Source organism: Coregonus lavaretus, assembly GCF_964263955.1.
Source record: "Coregonus lavaretus genome assembly, chromosome: 2".
In the NCBI taxonomy this organism is placed as follows: Eukaryota; Metazoa; Chordata; class Actinopteri; order Salmoniformes; family Salmonidae; genus Coregonus; species Coregonus lavaretus.
Window position 1 is genome coordinate 28,713,462 of NC_139989.1, and position 17,123 is coordinate 28,730,584.

General features: G+C 45.0%; 1 protein-coding gene across 1 annotated transcript in view; it reads right to left on the reverse strand.

Moving 5' to 3' along the window:
* LOC311102133 (C-Jun-amino-terminal kinase-interacting protein 3-like) overlaps window positions 1-17,123 on the reverse strand; it is a gene marked incomplete at both ends in the record, with an annotated part of 72,399 nt that overhangs the window by 14,912 nt on the left and 40,364 nt on the right. Inside the window, 6 exons of the mRNA XM_084143368.1 lie at window positions 617-703; window positions 3,742-3,792; window positions 6,102-6,261; window positions 8,608-8,778; window positions 11,295-11,351; window positions 11,712-11,863. Coding sequence (XP_083999494.1) covers window positions 617-703; window positions 3,742-3,792; window positions 6,102-6,261; window positions 8,608-8,778; window positions 11,295-11,351; window positions 11,712-11,863 — 678 coding nt within the window. The remainder of the gene's footprint in view (window positions 1-616; window positions 704-3,741; window positions 3,793-6,101; window positions 6,262-8,607; window positions 8,779-11,294; window positions 11,352-11,711; window positions 11,864-17,123) is intronic.

Sequence of the window (17,123 nt, forward strand, 5' to 3'; positions counted from 1 at the left end):
CATCTTGAACTTCTTCCATTTTCTAATAATTGCGCCAACAGTTGTTGCCTTCTCACCAAGCTGCTTGCCTATTGTCCTGTAGCCCATGCCAGCCTTGTGCAGGTCTACAATTTTATCCCTGAGGTCCTTACACAGCTCTCTGGTCTTGGCCATTGTGGAGAGGTTGGAGTCTGTTTGATTGAGTGTGTGGACAGGTGTCTTTTATACAGGTAACGAGTTCAAACAGGTGCAGTTAATACAGGTAATGAGTGGAGAACAGGAGGGCTTCTTAAAGAAAAACTAACAGGTCTGTGAGAGCCGGAATTCTTACTGGTTGGTAGGTGATCAAATACTTATGTCATGCAATAAAATGCAAATTAATTACTTAAAAATCATACAATGTGATTTTCTAGATTTTTGTTTTAGATTCCGTCTCTCACAGTTGAAGTGTACCTATGATAACAATTACAGACCTCTACATGCTTTGTAAGTAGGAAAACCTGCAAAATCGGCAGTGTATCAAATACTTGTTCTCCACACTGTATATAATTAATTAACATGACGATTGATTGAACAGCGGTAAATATTGCAGATTGTGGCTTTAACCAAGTACATATTTGTTTGTTTGTTTGTTTACCTTCCTGTTGGGGTCCTTCTCCACTAGGGGGCGACAGTAGACAGGAACAGGGACATTCTTCATGCGGTTGTCCTCCTTCTCATTGGCCTGGGAGAAGACAGACAGACAAAGCCTCCAATCACAAAACTGCTCCAAGACCTCCAATAGAAGAAGACACTCCCACTACCACTCAATTCAATCAAACCCACATTGCTGTATACATATAGCCATATAACCACACTATTGACATATCTGATGTCTCTTGGGGAAGAGCTTTGAGGTTGGAGGTAGGTTGATATAGCAGAGGGACAGTGTCAGCAGGTTGTGGGGTGTCTGTTAACATGACTGAGGGACAGGGGCATTGTGTCAATAGCTTATGTCAGATTGTGTGGTGTCTGTTGATGTGTGTCTCCTTGGGGACAGGGTTTTGGGGTTAGAGGGAGGTGTGTCAGACTGTGTGGCATCTGTTGATGTGTGTTGGGTTAGAGGTACAGTTGAAGTCGATACACTTTAGCCAAATATATTTAAACTTAGTTTTTCACAATTCCTGACATTTTATCCTAGTAAAAATTCAGTCTTAGGTCAGTTAGGATCACCACTTTATTTTAAGAATGTGAAATGTCAGAATAATAGTTGAGAGAATGATTTATTTCAGCTTTTATTTCTTTCATCACATTCCCAGTGGGTCAGAAGTTTACATACACTCAATTAGTGTTTGGTAGCATTGCCTTTAAATTGTTTAACTTGGGTCAAACGTTTCCGGTAGCCTTCCACAAGCTTCCCACAATAAGTTGGGTGAATTTTGGCCCATTCCTCCTGACAGAGCTGGTGTAAGTAAGTCAGGTTTGTAGGCGTCCTTGCTCGCACACGCTTTTTCAGTTCTGCCAACAAATGTTCTATAGGATTGAGGTCAGGGCTTTGTGATGGCCAGTCCAATACCTTGACTGTGTTGTCCTTAAGCCATTTTGCCACAACTTTGGAAGTAACTTTGGGTTCATTGTCCATTTGGAAGACCCATTTGCGACCAAGCTTTAACTTCTTGACTGATGTCTTGAGATGTTGCTTCAATATATCCACATCATTTTCCTTCCTCATGATGCCATCTATTTTGTGAAGTGCACCAGTCCCTCCTGCAGCAAAGCACCCCCACAGCATGATGCTGCCACCCCTGTGCGTCACGTTTGGGATGGTGTTCTTCGGCTTGCAAGAACCCCCTTTTTCCTCCAAACATAACGATGGTCATTATGGCCAAACAGTTCTATTTTTTGTTTCATCAGAGCAGAGGACATTTCTCCAAAAAGTACGATCTTTGTCCCCATGTGCAGTTGCAAACCGTAGTCGGGCTTTTTTATGGCGGTTTTGGAGCAGTGGCTTCTTCCTTGCTAAGCGGCCTTTCAGGTTATGTCGATATAGGACTCATTTTACTGTGGATATAGATACTTTTGTACCTGTTTCCTCCAGCATCTTCACAAGGTCATTTGCTGTTGTTCTGGGATTGATTTGCACTTTTCGCACCAAAGTACGTTAATCTCTATGAGACAGAATGCGTCTCCTTCCTGAGCGGTATGATGGCTGCGTTGTCTCATGGTGTTTATACTTGCGTACTATTGTTTGTACAGATGAACGTGGTACCTTCAGGCATTTGGAAATTGCTCCCAAGGATTAACCAGACTTGTGGAGGTCTACAATTATTTTTCTGAGGTCTTGGCTGATTTCTTTTGATTTTCCCGTGATGTCAAGCAAAGAGGCGCTGAGTTTGAAGGTAGGCCTTGAAATATATCCACAGGTACACCTCCAATTGACTCAAATGATGTCAAATAGCCTATCAGAAGCTTCTAAAACCATGACATCATTTTCTGGAATTTTCCATGCTGTTTAAAGGCACAGTCAACTTAGTGTATGTAAACTTCTGACCCACTGGATTTGTGATACAGCGAATTTTAAGTGAAATAATAGGTCTGTAAACATTGTTGGAAAATCTACTTTTGTCATGCACAAAGTAGATGTCCTAACCGACTTGCCAAAACTATAGTTTGTTAACAAGACATTTGTGGAGTGGTTGAAAAACAAGTTTTAATGACTCCAACCTAAGTGTATGTAAACTTCCGACTTCAACTGTAAGTGTTGTGTGTATTGTGGTGACAGAGCTTTTAGGTTTTAGGTAGATATTGTATCAGAAGGTTAAGTGGCGTCTTTTCACATGCATGAGGGACAGGGTCATTGAGTCAGTTAGCTGTGTCAGACTGTGGTGTCTGTTGATGTGTGTCTTGGGACAAGGCTTAGGGGCTGAAAGACGCACTCCAGCTATTTTTTTACTTTTCCTGTTGAAAAACAATATCCCAGGTTTTAATACAGTAATATATACACACTTAAGGTAAACAAAATATGTTTTGAGCAAAATAGTGTTTTCTAGATACAAGTGCAAACTTCATGTAGTGGGCCATTTAAGAAGTTGGTCTGATGGTGCCCTCTTATGTCATCGGCCTCCCCCCTTGCTTGCGGGAACAATAAACTTCCACCATACCTAACATCATTAATAAACTTTAGATGTACGAATGACCAAACCCTGTCTCAGGGATGGCTAACTCTTGAGATCCCTTCGGTCTCCACAGAGATGGGTAAATCTGCTTTTGGTTTCTTTGCACCCCATATATGGAACAATCTACAGAGCTCCCTGCAACTATATGTATTGGTGCCGCTCAGGCAGTTCAAATTGTTGATTGTGGACCTCTATGCTGAGGAATGTGATTGTTTCTCTTGAGTATGTTTTGTAATTTTGTATTTGTATTATGTTGTATTTATAAATTGTGTATATGCAGGGCTCCCTTGTATGAGAGACCTAAATCTCAATGGGACTCCTGCTAAAAAATAAAGGTAAAATAGAAATGTAAATGTAATGTAAATAGAGAACAAAATAGGAAAGCCCCCCCACTTGTGCCATGTCATGAGGATACCTGGACCACCTATTGAGATGTGCCTTTTATTAAGTAAATCAGGTGATAAATAAGGTGAAAAGGAGCCTGTGACTTTAATAGTAGGTGTTGTGTCAGACTGTGGTGTCTGTTGATGTGTCTTGTGACGGGTCTTTGGGGTAACTAAGAGCGGCTCATGCTAGGTTAGGGGGGGACTCTATGGGTGTAACTTACCTGTTGTTTCTTCAGCGGGCCTTCCAGTGCACTGTCCAGCTGAGCACCAGTCTATGGGAGAAATAGAGTTAGAGAGACCGCCCTATATGCTATATTCTGACTGCTACATGGATGGCATATTTATTTATATACATTTGTTTATATTTAGGGGGTAGATCAGCTTTAATATTGCAGATAGATTGTAGCTTCCATCATTGTAATTGTCTGCATCATTTCCAATCCCCCATATATATTTTTTTCTTTATTATTTCCCCCTAACCCTACCACCCCTCCCCTAATTGGAGTAAACTAATGGACAACAACACTTAGGCTTCTACTTCCAGCTTACAGTGCATTCGGAAAGTATTCAGACCCCTTCACCTTTTCCACATTCTGTTACGTTACAGCCTTATTCTAAAATTGATTCAATTGTTTGTTTTTTCATTAATCTACACACAATACCCCATAATGACAAAGCAAAAACAGGTTTTTAGAATTTTTGGCAAAAAAACAACAACAAAAAACTGAAATATCACATTTACATAAGTATTCAGACCCTTTACTCAGTACTTTGTTAAAGCACCTTTGGCAGTGATTACAGCCTCGATTCTTCTTGGGAATGACGCTACAAGCTTGGCACACCTGTATTTGGGGAGTTTCTCCCATTCTTCTCTGCGGATCCTCTCAAGCTCTGTCAGGTTGGATGGGGAGCATTGCTGCACAGCTATTTTCAGGTCTCTCCAGAGATGTTCGATCAGGTTCAAGTCCGGGCTCTGGCTGAGCCACTAAAGGACATTCAGAGACTTGTCTCGAAGCCACTCCTGCATTGTCTTGGCTGTGTGCTTAGGGTCGTTGTCCTGAGCGCTCTGGAGCAGGTTTTCATCAAGGATCTCTCTGTACTTTTCTCTGTTCATCTTTCCCTCGATCCTGACTAGTCTCCCAGTCCCTGCCGCGGAAAAACATATCCACAGCATGATGCTGCCACCACCATGCTTCACCGTAGGGATGGTAATGGCCAGGTGATGAGCGATGCCTGGTTTCCTCCAGACGTGACGCTTGGCATTCAGGCCAAAGAGTTCAATCTTGGTTTCATCAGACCAGAGAATCTGGTTTCTCATGGTCTGAGAGTCCTTTAGGTGCCTTTTGGCAAACTCCAAGCGGGCTGTCACGTGCCTTTTATTGAGGAGTGGCTTCTGTCTGGCCACTCTACCATAAAGGCCTGATTGGTGGAGTGCTGCAGAGATGGTTGTCCTTCTGGAAGGTTCTCCCATCTCCACAGAGGAACTCTGGAGCTCTGTCAGAGTGACCATCGGGTTCTTGGTCACCTCCCTGACCAAGGCCCTTCCTCCCCCGATTGCTCAGTTTGGCCGGGCGGCTAGCTCTAGGAAGAGTCTTGGTGGTTCCAAACTTCTTCCATTTAAGAATGATGGAGGCCTGTGTTCTTGGGGACCTTCAATGCTGCAGAAATGTTTTGGTACCCTTCCCCAGATCTGTGCCTCGACACAATCCTGATCAATGGACACAGGATGCACCTGAGCTCAATTTCGAGTCTCATAGCAAAGGGTCTGAATACTTCTGTAAATAAGGTATTTCCGTTTTCTTCTTCTTAAAAAAAAATAAAAAAATGCACAAAAGTAAATATATATGTTTTCACTTTGTCATTATGGGGTATTGTGTGTAGACTGATGAGGGGAAAAAATATTTTATCCATTTTAGAATAAGGCTGTCAAGGGGTCTGAATACTTTCAGAATGCACTGTATACGTACTATTTACATTTTAAGGACACAATGTATTTTACAATAGTTATTTGTTTGTTTTTAATCCCATCCTTCAGCTACCCTCAACCCCTCCCATCTATCTCTGAAGACCATCCAGTTTGATTTCTATTCGCCATATATTTTTCAACTGTGCTGTGATGTTTCACAAAAGTTCAGAATCTTGCTTATACATCTGCATTGCTTGCTGTTTGAGGTTTTAGACTGGGTTTCTGTATAGCACTTTGTGACATCTTTATAAATACATTTGATTGATTGATCATAGTTTCTACAGATTGTAAATTAAGATAAACATTTTTGCTAAAAGTATTATTAAATTATTGATCGATTGACTATGACTTTTCAAATCACCCGGCAGTGCTATTTGCAGAGTTTGCTCCAGGTAAATGTTGCAATTATTCAGCCATTCCTGGATCTGCAACCAAAAACAAGCTACATATGGACAGTCCCAAAACAAATGATCTAATGATTCTGTCTCTTCGCAGCAAAATCTGCAGAGCTGGGATGGCATGGATGGCATTTTACTTGGACGCTGAATGCTTGCTAAACACTCAGCTTGGTGGGCAAACGGCCGTACAGACGGACAGGTGGATGAGAGACGGTACCTGTTTGAAGCGTGGCGGTACGCTCCAGCCACAGGCTTGCATAATGCCGTCATCGCGGCGCATGTGCTCTCGGACCTGCCGGTACTGTTCCCGGCGCTGCTCACGTCGAGCCGACAGCGCAGAGTCGCTGAGGAGAGACGCAACACCATTACTGGCCAGTCTAGAACAGAGGGAGGAGAGAAAGAAAGAAAGGCGTAGAGAGAGAGGGAGAGGCGGAGAGAGAAGCGAAGCGTTAGCAAGCGCGGCAGGCTGCTGCAAAGAAAGAGAGAAGCTACAGCAGCATTGTGTGTTTTTAAGCAGTTAAGCTATAGCCAGCTCAACAGCCATGAGAAAATGAATGGAAACAAAAGAACACACCAATAGACAGGAGTAGAGCGCAAAATAAAAAGCAATCACAATATGTGATCTGCACTTAGCACTAATCACTAAGAACAATGCACAAAGCAGTACTATGAACTAGCAACCATACTTACATCCTTTTGCACTTTAACATGATGGCACATGCAAGAACTCTACTAACTGATTCAAAATATGATGGGTTATCATGATTTCACTCAAAAATAGACTCAGCAAAAAAAGAAACATCCCTTTTTCAGGTCCCTGTCTTTCAAAGATAATTCGTAAAATTCCAAATCACTTCACAGATCTTCATTGTAAAGGGTTTAAACACTTTTTCCCATGCTTATTCAATTAACCATAAACAATTAATGAACATGCACCTGTGGAACGGTCGTTAAGACACTAACAGCTTACAGACGGTAGGCAATTAAGGTCATAGTTATGAAAACTTAGGACAGTAAAGATACCTTTCTACTGACTCTGAAAAACACCAAATTAAAGATGCCCAGGGTCCCTGCTCATCTGCGTGAACGTGCCTTAGGTATGCTGCAAGGAGGCATGAGGACTGCAGATGTGGCCAGGGCAATAAATTGCAATGTCCGTACTGTGAGACGCCTAAGACAGCGCTACAGGGAGACAGGACGGACAGCTGATCGTCCTTGCAGTGGCTGACCACGTGTAACAACACCTGCACAGGATCGGTACATCCGAACATCACACATGCGGGACAGGTACAGGATGGCAACAACATGCCCGAGTTACACCAGAAACGCACAATCCCTCCATCAGTGCTCGCAATAGGCTGAGAGGCTGGACTGAGGGCTTGTAGGCCTGTTGTAAGGCAGGTCCTCACCAGACATCACCGGCAACAACGTCGCCTATGGGCACAAACCTACCGTCGCTGGACCAGACAGGACTGGCAAAAAGTGCTCTTCACTGACGAGTCGCGGTTTTGTCTCACCAGGGGTGATGGTCGGATTCGCGTTTATCGTAGAAGGAATGAGCGTTACACCGAGGCCTGTACTCTGGAGCGGGATCGATTTGGAGGTGAAGGGTCCGTCATGGTCTGGGGCGGTGTGTCACAGCATCATCGGACTGAGCTTGTTGTCATTGCAGGCAATCTCAACACTGTACGTTACAGGGAAGACATCCTCCTCCCTCATGTGGTACCCTTCCTGCAGGCTCATCCTGACATGACCCTCCAGCATGACAATGCCACCAGCCATAATGCTCGTTCTGTGCGTGATTTCCTGCAAGACAGGAATGTCAGTGTTCTGCCATGGCCAGCGAAGAGCCTGGATCTCAATCACATTGAGCACGTCTGGGACCTGTTGGATCGGCGGGTGAGGGCTAGGGCCATTCCCCCCAGAAATGTCTGGGAACTTGCAGGTGCCTTGGTGGAAGAGTGGGGTAACATCTCACAGCAAGAACTGGCAAATCTGGTGCAGTCCATGAGGAGGAGATGCACTGCAGTACTTAATGCAGCTGGTGGCCACACCAGTTACTGACTGTTACATTTGATTTTGACCCCCCCTTTGTTCAGGGACACATTATTCAATTTCTGTTAGTCACATGTCTGTGGAACTTGTTCAGTTTATGTCTCAATTGTTGTTATGTTCATACAAATATTTACATGTTAAGTTTGCTGAAAATAAACGCAGTTGACAGTGAGAGGACGTTTCTTTTTTTGCTGAGTTTAAATTAGGGAAAACATTATCTCACACATACACATACTGTAGGATTACACTTAAGACAGTGCAACCCCAAACTCTCCCCTACACATGCATAGACAACTAACTCTACAATGTTAGAGGGTGGACAAGGGAGGGATAGAGGGAGGAAGGGATAGAGGGATGGAGAGATAAGAGGGAGGGAGGGACGGAAGGAAGGAGAGGGATGGGAGGAGGGAGGGACAGAGATGGAGGGCGATCAGAGGGAGAGAGGGGTGGAGGGATAGAGGGATGGGAAGGAGGGAGGGAGGGACAGAGATGGAGGGCGATCAGAGGGAGAGAGGGGTGGAGGGATAGAGTGATGGGAAGGAGGGAGGGACAGAGATGGAGGACGATCAGAGGGAGAGGGGTGGAGGGATAGAGGGATGAAGGTATGGACGGCGACAGAGTGAGGGAAGAATGTAAATAAAAAAGGTTGGTGTGTGTTTTTCTCTCACTCTTCTGGGAAGAACTCCAGGGTTCGGTTTGAGGTAGAGATCTGACACATGGTGTGGCTGCGTCTCTGGGGGAAGCCTGCAGGGGATGGGGACTTGTAGTGGATGTTGACGCTGTAGTATGGACGCTTGACTGGTGGAGGACTGGCCGAGGAACTGAACAGACGGGCAAAACTGGAAGGAGAGAAGAGAGAGGGAGAGAGAGAGAGAGAGAGAGAGAGATGTACAGTAAGTGTCACGCGCGTCATACATAGAGGAGGAGGACCAAGGCGCAGCGTTGAATGTGAACATATTATTTATTTGAATGATCACCCGATCAAAACAACAAAACAACGACGTGACAGTCGACGGTCAATACACAACCAAACACGAACAAAAACCCACAACACCCACAGGAAAACATACAGATTAAATATGGCTCCCAATCAGAGATAACGAGCCGACAGCTGACACTCGTTACCTCCGATTGGGAGTCATTGACCAAACATAGAAATGCACCCAACAGAAATACAAACATAGAAATACACCCAAATAATGAACACACCCTGGCTCACTATACAGAGTCCCGGAGCCAGAGCGTGACAGTACCCCCCCCTAAAGGCGCGGACTGCGACCGCGCCTCAATACGGGCTAAACAAGGGAGGGCTGGGTGGGCACACCTCCTCGGCGGTGGCTCTGGCTCCGTCCTTGATCCCCACCTCCTCTCCAACCCCCCAAAGTACCCCTGGTCCTGTCCAGCCCCGCTGGCCGGAGCCGGACCGACGACACGCGCCCCTGGCCTGATGCGTGGAGGAGGAACGGGCCGGACCGGGCTGACGACGCGCACCACTGACCTGGTGCGGGGAGCTTGGATGGGCCGAACTGGGCTGGCGACGCGCACCACAGACTTGGTGCGGAGAGCAGGAACGGGCCGGACAGGGCTGACGAAACGCACCACAGACTTGGTGCGGAGAACAGGCACGGGCCGTGCCGGACTGACGCCGCACCCCACTGGCTTGGTGTGGGGAGCAGGAGCGGACCGAGCCGGGCTGTCGAAGCGCACCCCTGACTTGGTGCGGGGAGCAGGAACGGGACGAGCCGGGCTGGCGACGCACACCACAGACCTGGTGCGGAGAGCAGGAACGGGCAGAGCCGGGCTGACGAGACGCACCACAGACTTGATGCGGGGAGCAGGAATGGGCCGGACTGGGCTGGCGACGCGCACCACAGACCTGGTGCGGAGAGCAGGAACGGGCAGAGCCGGGCTGACGAGACGCACCACAGACTTGATGCGGGGAGCAGGAACGGGCCGGACTGGACTGACGACGCACACCACTGGCTTGGTGCGGGAAGCTTGGATGGGCCGGACTGTACTGGGGACACACACCACTGGCCCCACACCGGGATCTGGAACGGGCCGGACCGGACTGGCAACACACGCCAGTACCTCTCGCCGTGCCTCCACTTCCTCCATCCCCTCTTTGACCAGTGGCCCCCGTAACCCGGCGGCCTTCTCCAGCAACCCACTGGGCCGCTCTATCGCGGCCTCCTGCTGGTCCGACGTCTCGAGCCCCCCCCTAAAAATTTTCGGGGCGTCTCTCCTACCCGTGGACCAGGTCTCCATAGACCTCGCCAGCCTCTCGCCCTTCTGCCATAGCGTCAAGCCCTTCTCCTCCTCACTCGGCTTGACCCAGTCCAGGAGGCGAAGGAGATCTGTGAGGGATCTCCCTGGCGACGGCTCCTGGACACGCTGCTTGGTCCCATCTTGGTGGGTTTTTCTGTCACGCGCGTCATACATAGAGGAGGAGGACCAAGGCGCAGCGTTGAATGTGAACATATTATTTATTTGAATGATCACCCGATCAAAACAACAAAACAACGACGTGACAGTCGACGGTCAATACACAACCAAACACGAACAAAAACCCACAACACCCACAGGAAAACATACAGATTAAATATGGCTCCCAATCAGAGATAACGAGCCGACAGCTGACACTCGTTACCTCCGATTGGGAGTCATTGACCAAACATAGAAATGCACCCAACAGAAATACAAACATAGAAATACACCCAAATAATGAACACACCCTGGCTCACTATACAGAGTCCCGGAGCCAGAGCGTGACAGTAAGAAAGTTTAGTAACGATTTCATTAACTGTACATTACAAAGCATACAGAACACAGCCTTAAGGCGTCCGCATGATTCTCAGCCGAAACAGTTCGGAAGAGTTTGTGCATATATTATGATGACATTTTGTGACGTTTTTGATCGTTTTGGACTTCGGGTAAGGGTTTTTCGGCAAGCCGAAGTCTAAGCCCGTTAGTCGTGATTGGTCAACAGTAGGGATTCTTCTATAAAGTCTTTGTTGTCATTTAACGAGAGACGACTCATTTTGATGCAAATTTCTTCATTGAGAAATACTGCACCAAACATCTTAGTTAGATGTAAAATTGCACGACTAAGATCTCCTCAGCAAAAACATCAAAATAAATTACAGATTTCTTGAGTTATCTTAGATTAATTTGGATTATTTTGAGTCGTCTCAAAATTGACAAACAGTACTATTGCCACTTTTTTCTTGTTTTTCAAGCGAAGATCTTTTAAGGGAGTATGCGAGCACACTTGTTCGGTTCCAGCCGAATTAGGTGCCAGCCGAACTGAAACATGCTGACACCTTTAGGCTGCATGGCACTGATAACAACTCACAACTGCCAGATGGTGGATTTCTTCTTCTCCTGCATCTGAGGACTCTCCCTGGATGCCCTGAGGAAACAGAGAGAGGCATGTTTGTGCAGGAATAAAGCATGGGAGCAGCATATACCTAGCCTGGTCCCAGATCTGTTTGTCTTACGAACTTCTATGGTCATTGTCTTGCTAAACTAGGAGACAGGGCCAGGCCTGCCTCTCCTGATCATCTCTGTCCACCAGACGGCCTACTGCATCTCCATCAGCCTCTCCTTGTAATGGTTCCTCTCCCCTTCACCCCTCACTGCCCTCCTCCCTCCCCCCACTCCTCCTTCTCCTCTCCTCACCTGATCATCTCTGTCCACCGAACGGCCTCCTGCGTTCCATCAGTCTCTCCTTGTACTGGTTCCTCTCTCCTCCCCTCCCCCCTCTCCTCACCTGATCATCTCTGTCCACCGGACGGCCTCCTGTAGTTCCATTAGTCTCTCCTTGTACTGGTTCCTCTCCATCAGTACCCTGGCCATCTCCACCCGCGTGAAACGCCGACGCTGCGTCATGGTCACATCCCCATCCACCATCGGAGACGAGTACTGAGGGAGAAAAGGAGGAGGAGAGAAGGGAGGAGGCGAGAAGGGAGGAGAGAGGGGAGGAGGAGAAGGGAAGAAGAGAGAAGGGGGGAGGAGAAAGGGCATATGTTGCATTCATACCCTTTTACACTGTCGGGCCAGCCAACCTCAAACTGTTCTGTGCTGGCTATCAGATATTGTATTTTTCACAACATTTTCAGAAGGCTAAAAGCAAACTATTCAATGCCAACCAGAGAGGCATAGTTATCTCAACATGCCCCTAGATCAGCGTTTCCCAAAATAGGGGTCACTTGATTTGAAAATGGGGTCGCGAGAGAATCTCCGGTAGCCACTAGATGTGGTTGTAATAAACAAAGCGGTTTCTATTTCCTTCTTTCTTTATTTTGAACGGTCTAAACTACAAAATATTTTGACCCCATCACTTAAAGATAAGACTCTAAGGAACACGTAAAGTATTCAGACCCCTTCACTTTTTCCAAATTTTGTTACGTTACAGCCTTATTCTAAAGTTGATTTTTTTCCTCAATCTACACACAATACCCCATAATGACAAAGCAAAAACAGGTTATAGATTTTTTTGCAAATGTATTACAAATAAAAAACAGAAAAACCTAATTTACAGAAGTATTCAGACCCTTTGCTATGAGACTCAAAATTGAGCTCAGGTGCATCCTGTTTCCATTGATCATCCTTGACATGTTTCTAAAACTTGATTGGAGTCCACTTGTGGTAAATTCAATTGATTGGACATGATTTGGAAAGGCACACCTGTCTATATAAGGTCCCACAGTTGACAGTGCATGTCAGAGCAAAAACCAAGTCATGAGGTCGAAGGAATTGTCCATAGAGCTCCAAGACAGGATTGTGTCGAGGCACAGATCTGAGGAAGGGTACCAAAACATTTCTGCAACATTGAAGGTCCCCAAGAACACAGTGGCCTCCATCATTCTTAAATGGAAGAAGTCTGGAACCACCAAGACTCTTCCTAGAGCTGGCCGCCCGACCAAACTGAGCAATCGGGGGAGAAGGGCCTTGGTCAGGGAGGTGACCAAGAACCCGGTGGTCACTCTGACAGAGCTCCAGAGTTCCTCTGTCGAGATGGGAGAACCTTCCAGAAACACAACCATCTCTGCAGCACTCCACCAATCAGGCCTTTATGGTAGAGTGGCCAGACAGAAGCCACTCCTCAGTAAAAGGCACATGACTGCCCGCTTGGAGTTTGCCAAAAGGTACCTAAAGGACTTTCAGATCATGAGAAACAAGATTCTCTGGTCTGATGAAACCAAGATTGAACTCTTTGGCCTGAATGCCAAGAGTCACGTCTGGAGTAAACCATGCACCGCTCATCACCTGGCCAATACCATTCCTGCGGTGAAGCATGGTGGTGGCAGCATCATGCTGTGGGGATGTTTTTCAACGGCAGGGACTGGGAGACTAGTCAGGATCGAGGGAAAGATGAACGGAGCAAAGTACAGAGAGATCCTTGATGAAAACCTTCTCCAGAGTGCTCAGGACCTCAGACTGGGGTGAAGGTTCACCTTCCAACAGGACAACGACCCTAAACACACAGCCAAGACAACGCAGGAGTGGCTTCGGGACAAGTCTCTGAATGTCCTTGAGTGGCCCTCCAGAGCCCGGACTTATATATTTGCAAAAAAAGTAAAAACATGTTTTTACTTTGTCATTATGGGGTATTGTGTGTAGATTGATGAGGGAAAAAAACTATTGAATCCATTTTAGAATAAGGCTGTAACGTAACTAGGGTTGTTGATGGCAGTCAAATTCCATGTGACCGTTTAGTCACAGTAATTAGGCTTCTCCAAGCTCTGATGCTGCTAATGGTCATTAGTAGCCTACCAAACTTGCTAACTGCCTGGTACTCAGCACTCTATTGTCCCTCTAATCACTCTGACATCAATGCAAATGTATTTGAAAATCGAATCAAACACTTCATGAGAGCCCATGAGCTCACGTTGCGCAACATTTCTATAGGCTATGCAATTGCATTTACATTTTAGTCATTTAGCAGACGCTCTTATCCAGAGCGACTTACAGTTAGTGAGTGTATACATTTGTCCTACTGCGTGAGAAAACAGAGTGATGGCCTCTATATTTTTCAACCTTCCTAATATTTAGCACATTGTTTCTCTTTAAAACAGGAGTATAGCCTACCTGGCTGGCATGAAAATGAACCACGGAAAAAGCGTCCTCCATTCGCTATCTAAGTGCATAGATGACATGTATTTTTTTTCCGCTGCCCCTGTTTCGAGACAGGTGCATGATAATGGTCCATTCTAAATCAAAACAAATTTCACACATATATTATTTAGTATATGTAAAGACAATATTAAATCAAGAATAGTGTGATGGTTGACAATATTAGCCTATCACTTGTGAATGATGCCCAGCTGGAGGCAAACAGCGCATGCTTTTTTTTGCAAATCATAGTCGCACACCTCATGTAGCCTAGCCCATAGGCTTATATGTTTTGATAAGGTTTGTATCACAACTAAAGTGGCCAAATAACTTCTTAAAATGAAGCATACTAATCCGCTTTACAATGGGTGTAGAGCCTAACTGGCATACCTACACTACCGTTCAAAAGTTTGGGGTCACTTAGAAATGTCCTTGTTTTCGAAAGAAAAGCTATTTTTTTGTCCATTAAAATAACATCAAATTGATCAGAAATACAGTGTAGACATTGTTAATGTTGTAAATGGCTATTGTATCTGGAAACTGCTGATTGTTTATGGAATATCTACATAGGCGTACAGAGGCCCATTATCAGCAACCATCAGTCCTGTGTTCCAATGGCACGTTGTGTTTGCTAATCCAAGTTTATCATTTTAAAAGGCTAATTGATCATTAGAAAACCATTTTGCAATTATGTTAGCACAGCTGAAAACTGTTGTGCTGATTAAAGAAGCAATAAAACTGGCCTTCTTGAGACTAGTTGAGTATCTGGAGCATCAGCAATTGTGGGTTCGATTACAGGCTTAAAATGGCCAGAAACAAATAACTTTATTCTGAAACTCGTCAGTCTATTCTTGGTCTGAGAAATGAAGGCTATTCCATGCGAGAAATTGCCAAGAAACTGAAGTAATAATATAAATAATGCTACGGAATTCTAAGCAAATCTTGTTTGCTAAATTAACTAGTGTAGCCCACAGCCATATGGCATAGCCAGATCAGGGCCTAACATAAGGACAACGCAGTATGCTATTCTGTTCTTCTGAAATAGACTACATTTTCTTCATGTTTTTTTAGACCTGTCTAAAATAAATAATGGATTTATTGTGATGGTGTAGGCTATATTACATTTACATTTTTAGTCATTTAGCAGACGCTCTTATCCAGAGCGACTTACAGTTAGTGAGTGCATACATTATTTATTTTTTCATACCCCCCATGGGAATCGAACCCACAACCCTGGCGTTGCAAACGCCATGCTCTATCAACTAAGCTACATCCCTGCCGGCCATTCCCTCCCCTACCCTAGACGACGCTTGGCCAATTGTGCGGCGCCCCATGGGTCTCCCGGTCACGGCCGGCTATGACAGAGCCTGGATTCGAACCAGGATCTCTAGTGGCACAGCCTTAGACCACTGCGCCACTCGAGAGACACATCCATATTACATGGATTTATTATACTTGTTTAAATGTAGATGTTCCAAAGGTCTGCATCAGTGGCTTGTAGGCTATGCGTGGAAGACAGGAGATGCTAAATGTGTTTATGTTAATTTACAGTCAATTACCGTGAGACCGGCAGTTATTTGCCTGGCAATCACTGGCTGACAACATTTCATGACCGCCACAGCCCTAAACGTAACAAAATGTGGAAAAAGTGAAGGGGTCTGAATACTTTCCGAATGCACTGTATGTGTCTTCTGTTTCCCTCTACAATGCCCACAAGCCACGCAGGACTCATCAGAACATAGTGGACAAGACCAGGCACTAAATCAGACTGGGGAAAAAGAACAATCAAGATCATACAAAATGATCTTCTGAACTTCCCAATACCTTTCTGATGCATTTCAGTCACTTCAAACCATACTTCCTTCAGATTGAAATACTGTCAAAAGTACTATCAGATTGATTTGTAATAGACTGTCATAACCCCAATTACAAAAGTAAATATTGACCGTTGATTACATCACTTTGTTTACATGGTGGGGTCACCATTTTTTTGGGAAATATCAAAATGGGGTCGTGGGCCAAAAAAGTTTGGGAACCCCTGCCCTAGCTAATCTTAGTTGAACAGGTAGGTATGTGAAATGCGGTTGTGAATTTCATATGAACTCAATTAGGATTGAGGGCTCCTGCAAAGGCATTTCTGTCAAACTACAAAGGTCAGTTCTACAGAGAAAGCTGGCACAAGAATCTCAATAGTAATTTGGCAAGTGGCATTCTCCCAGGATTAACCCATATACAACAAATCTACCAACTACAGTAATTCGACATTTGAAAAAAACTAAAAATCACTGTTGTACTTGCATGTCTTGCACTACCAGTTGCACTAGTCTTTTCTTACTAGATTTTTCTGCTTTATTATAGAAAATGTTACTTACAGAAACCAGGTTTCCATCCAACCTTTTTATGCGAGTAAAGTACATGTCAGATAAATAATGTCACCACAGGCCTGATGGAAATAGCACATTTGTCAGTAAACATTCCAAATGTAGACAAAACAAAATACACTAGACAAGGTGGGATCTTTTTCTGTTTGTAAAATGAATTATGCAAAAAAAGGCAGTGGAAACGCCTTTATGCGCAAATATTGATATATACTGAACAAAAATCTAAAACGCAAAATGTAATGTGTTGGTCCCATGTTTCATGAGTTGAAATAAAATATCCCAGAAATGTTCCATTCGCATAAAAAGCTTATGTCTCTCAAGTTTTGTGCAAAAATTTTGTAACATCCCTGTTAGTGAGCATTTCTCATTTGCCAAGATAATCCATCCACCTGACAGGTGTGGCATATGAAGAAGTTGATTAAACAGCATGATCATTAAACAGGTGCACCTTGTGCTAGGGACAATAAAAGGCCAATCTAAAATCTGCAGTTTTGTCACACAACATAATGCCATAGATGTCTCAAGTTCAGGAAGTGCAGGAATGTCTACCAGAGCTATTGCCAGATAATTTAATGTTAATTTCTCTATCATAAGCCGCCAACATCGTTTTAGAGAATTTGGCAGTATGTCCAACCGGCCTCACAACCACAGACCACATGTATGGCGTCGTGTGGGCGAGCGGTTTG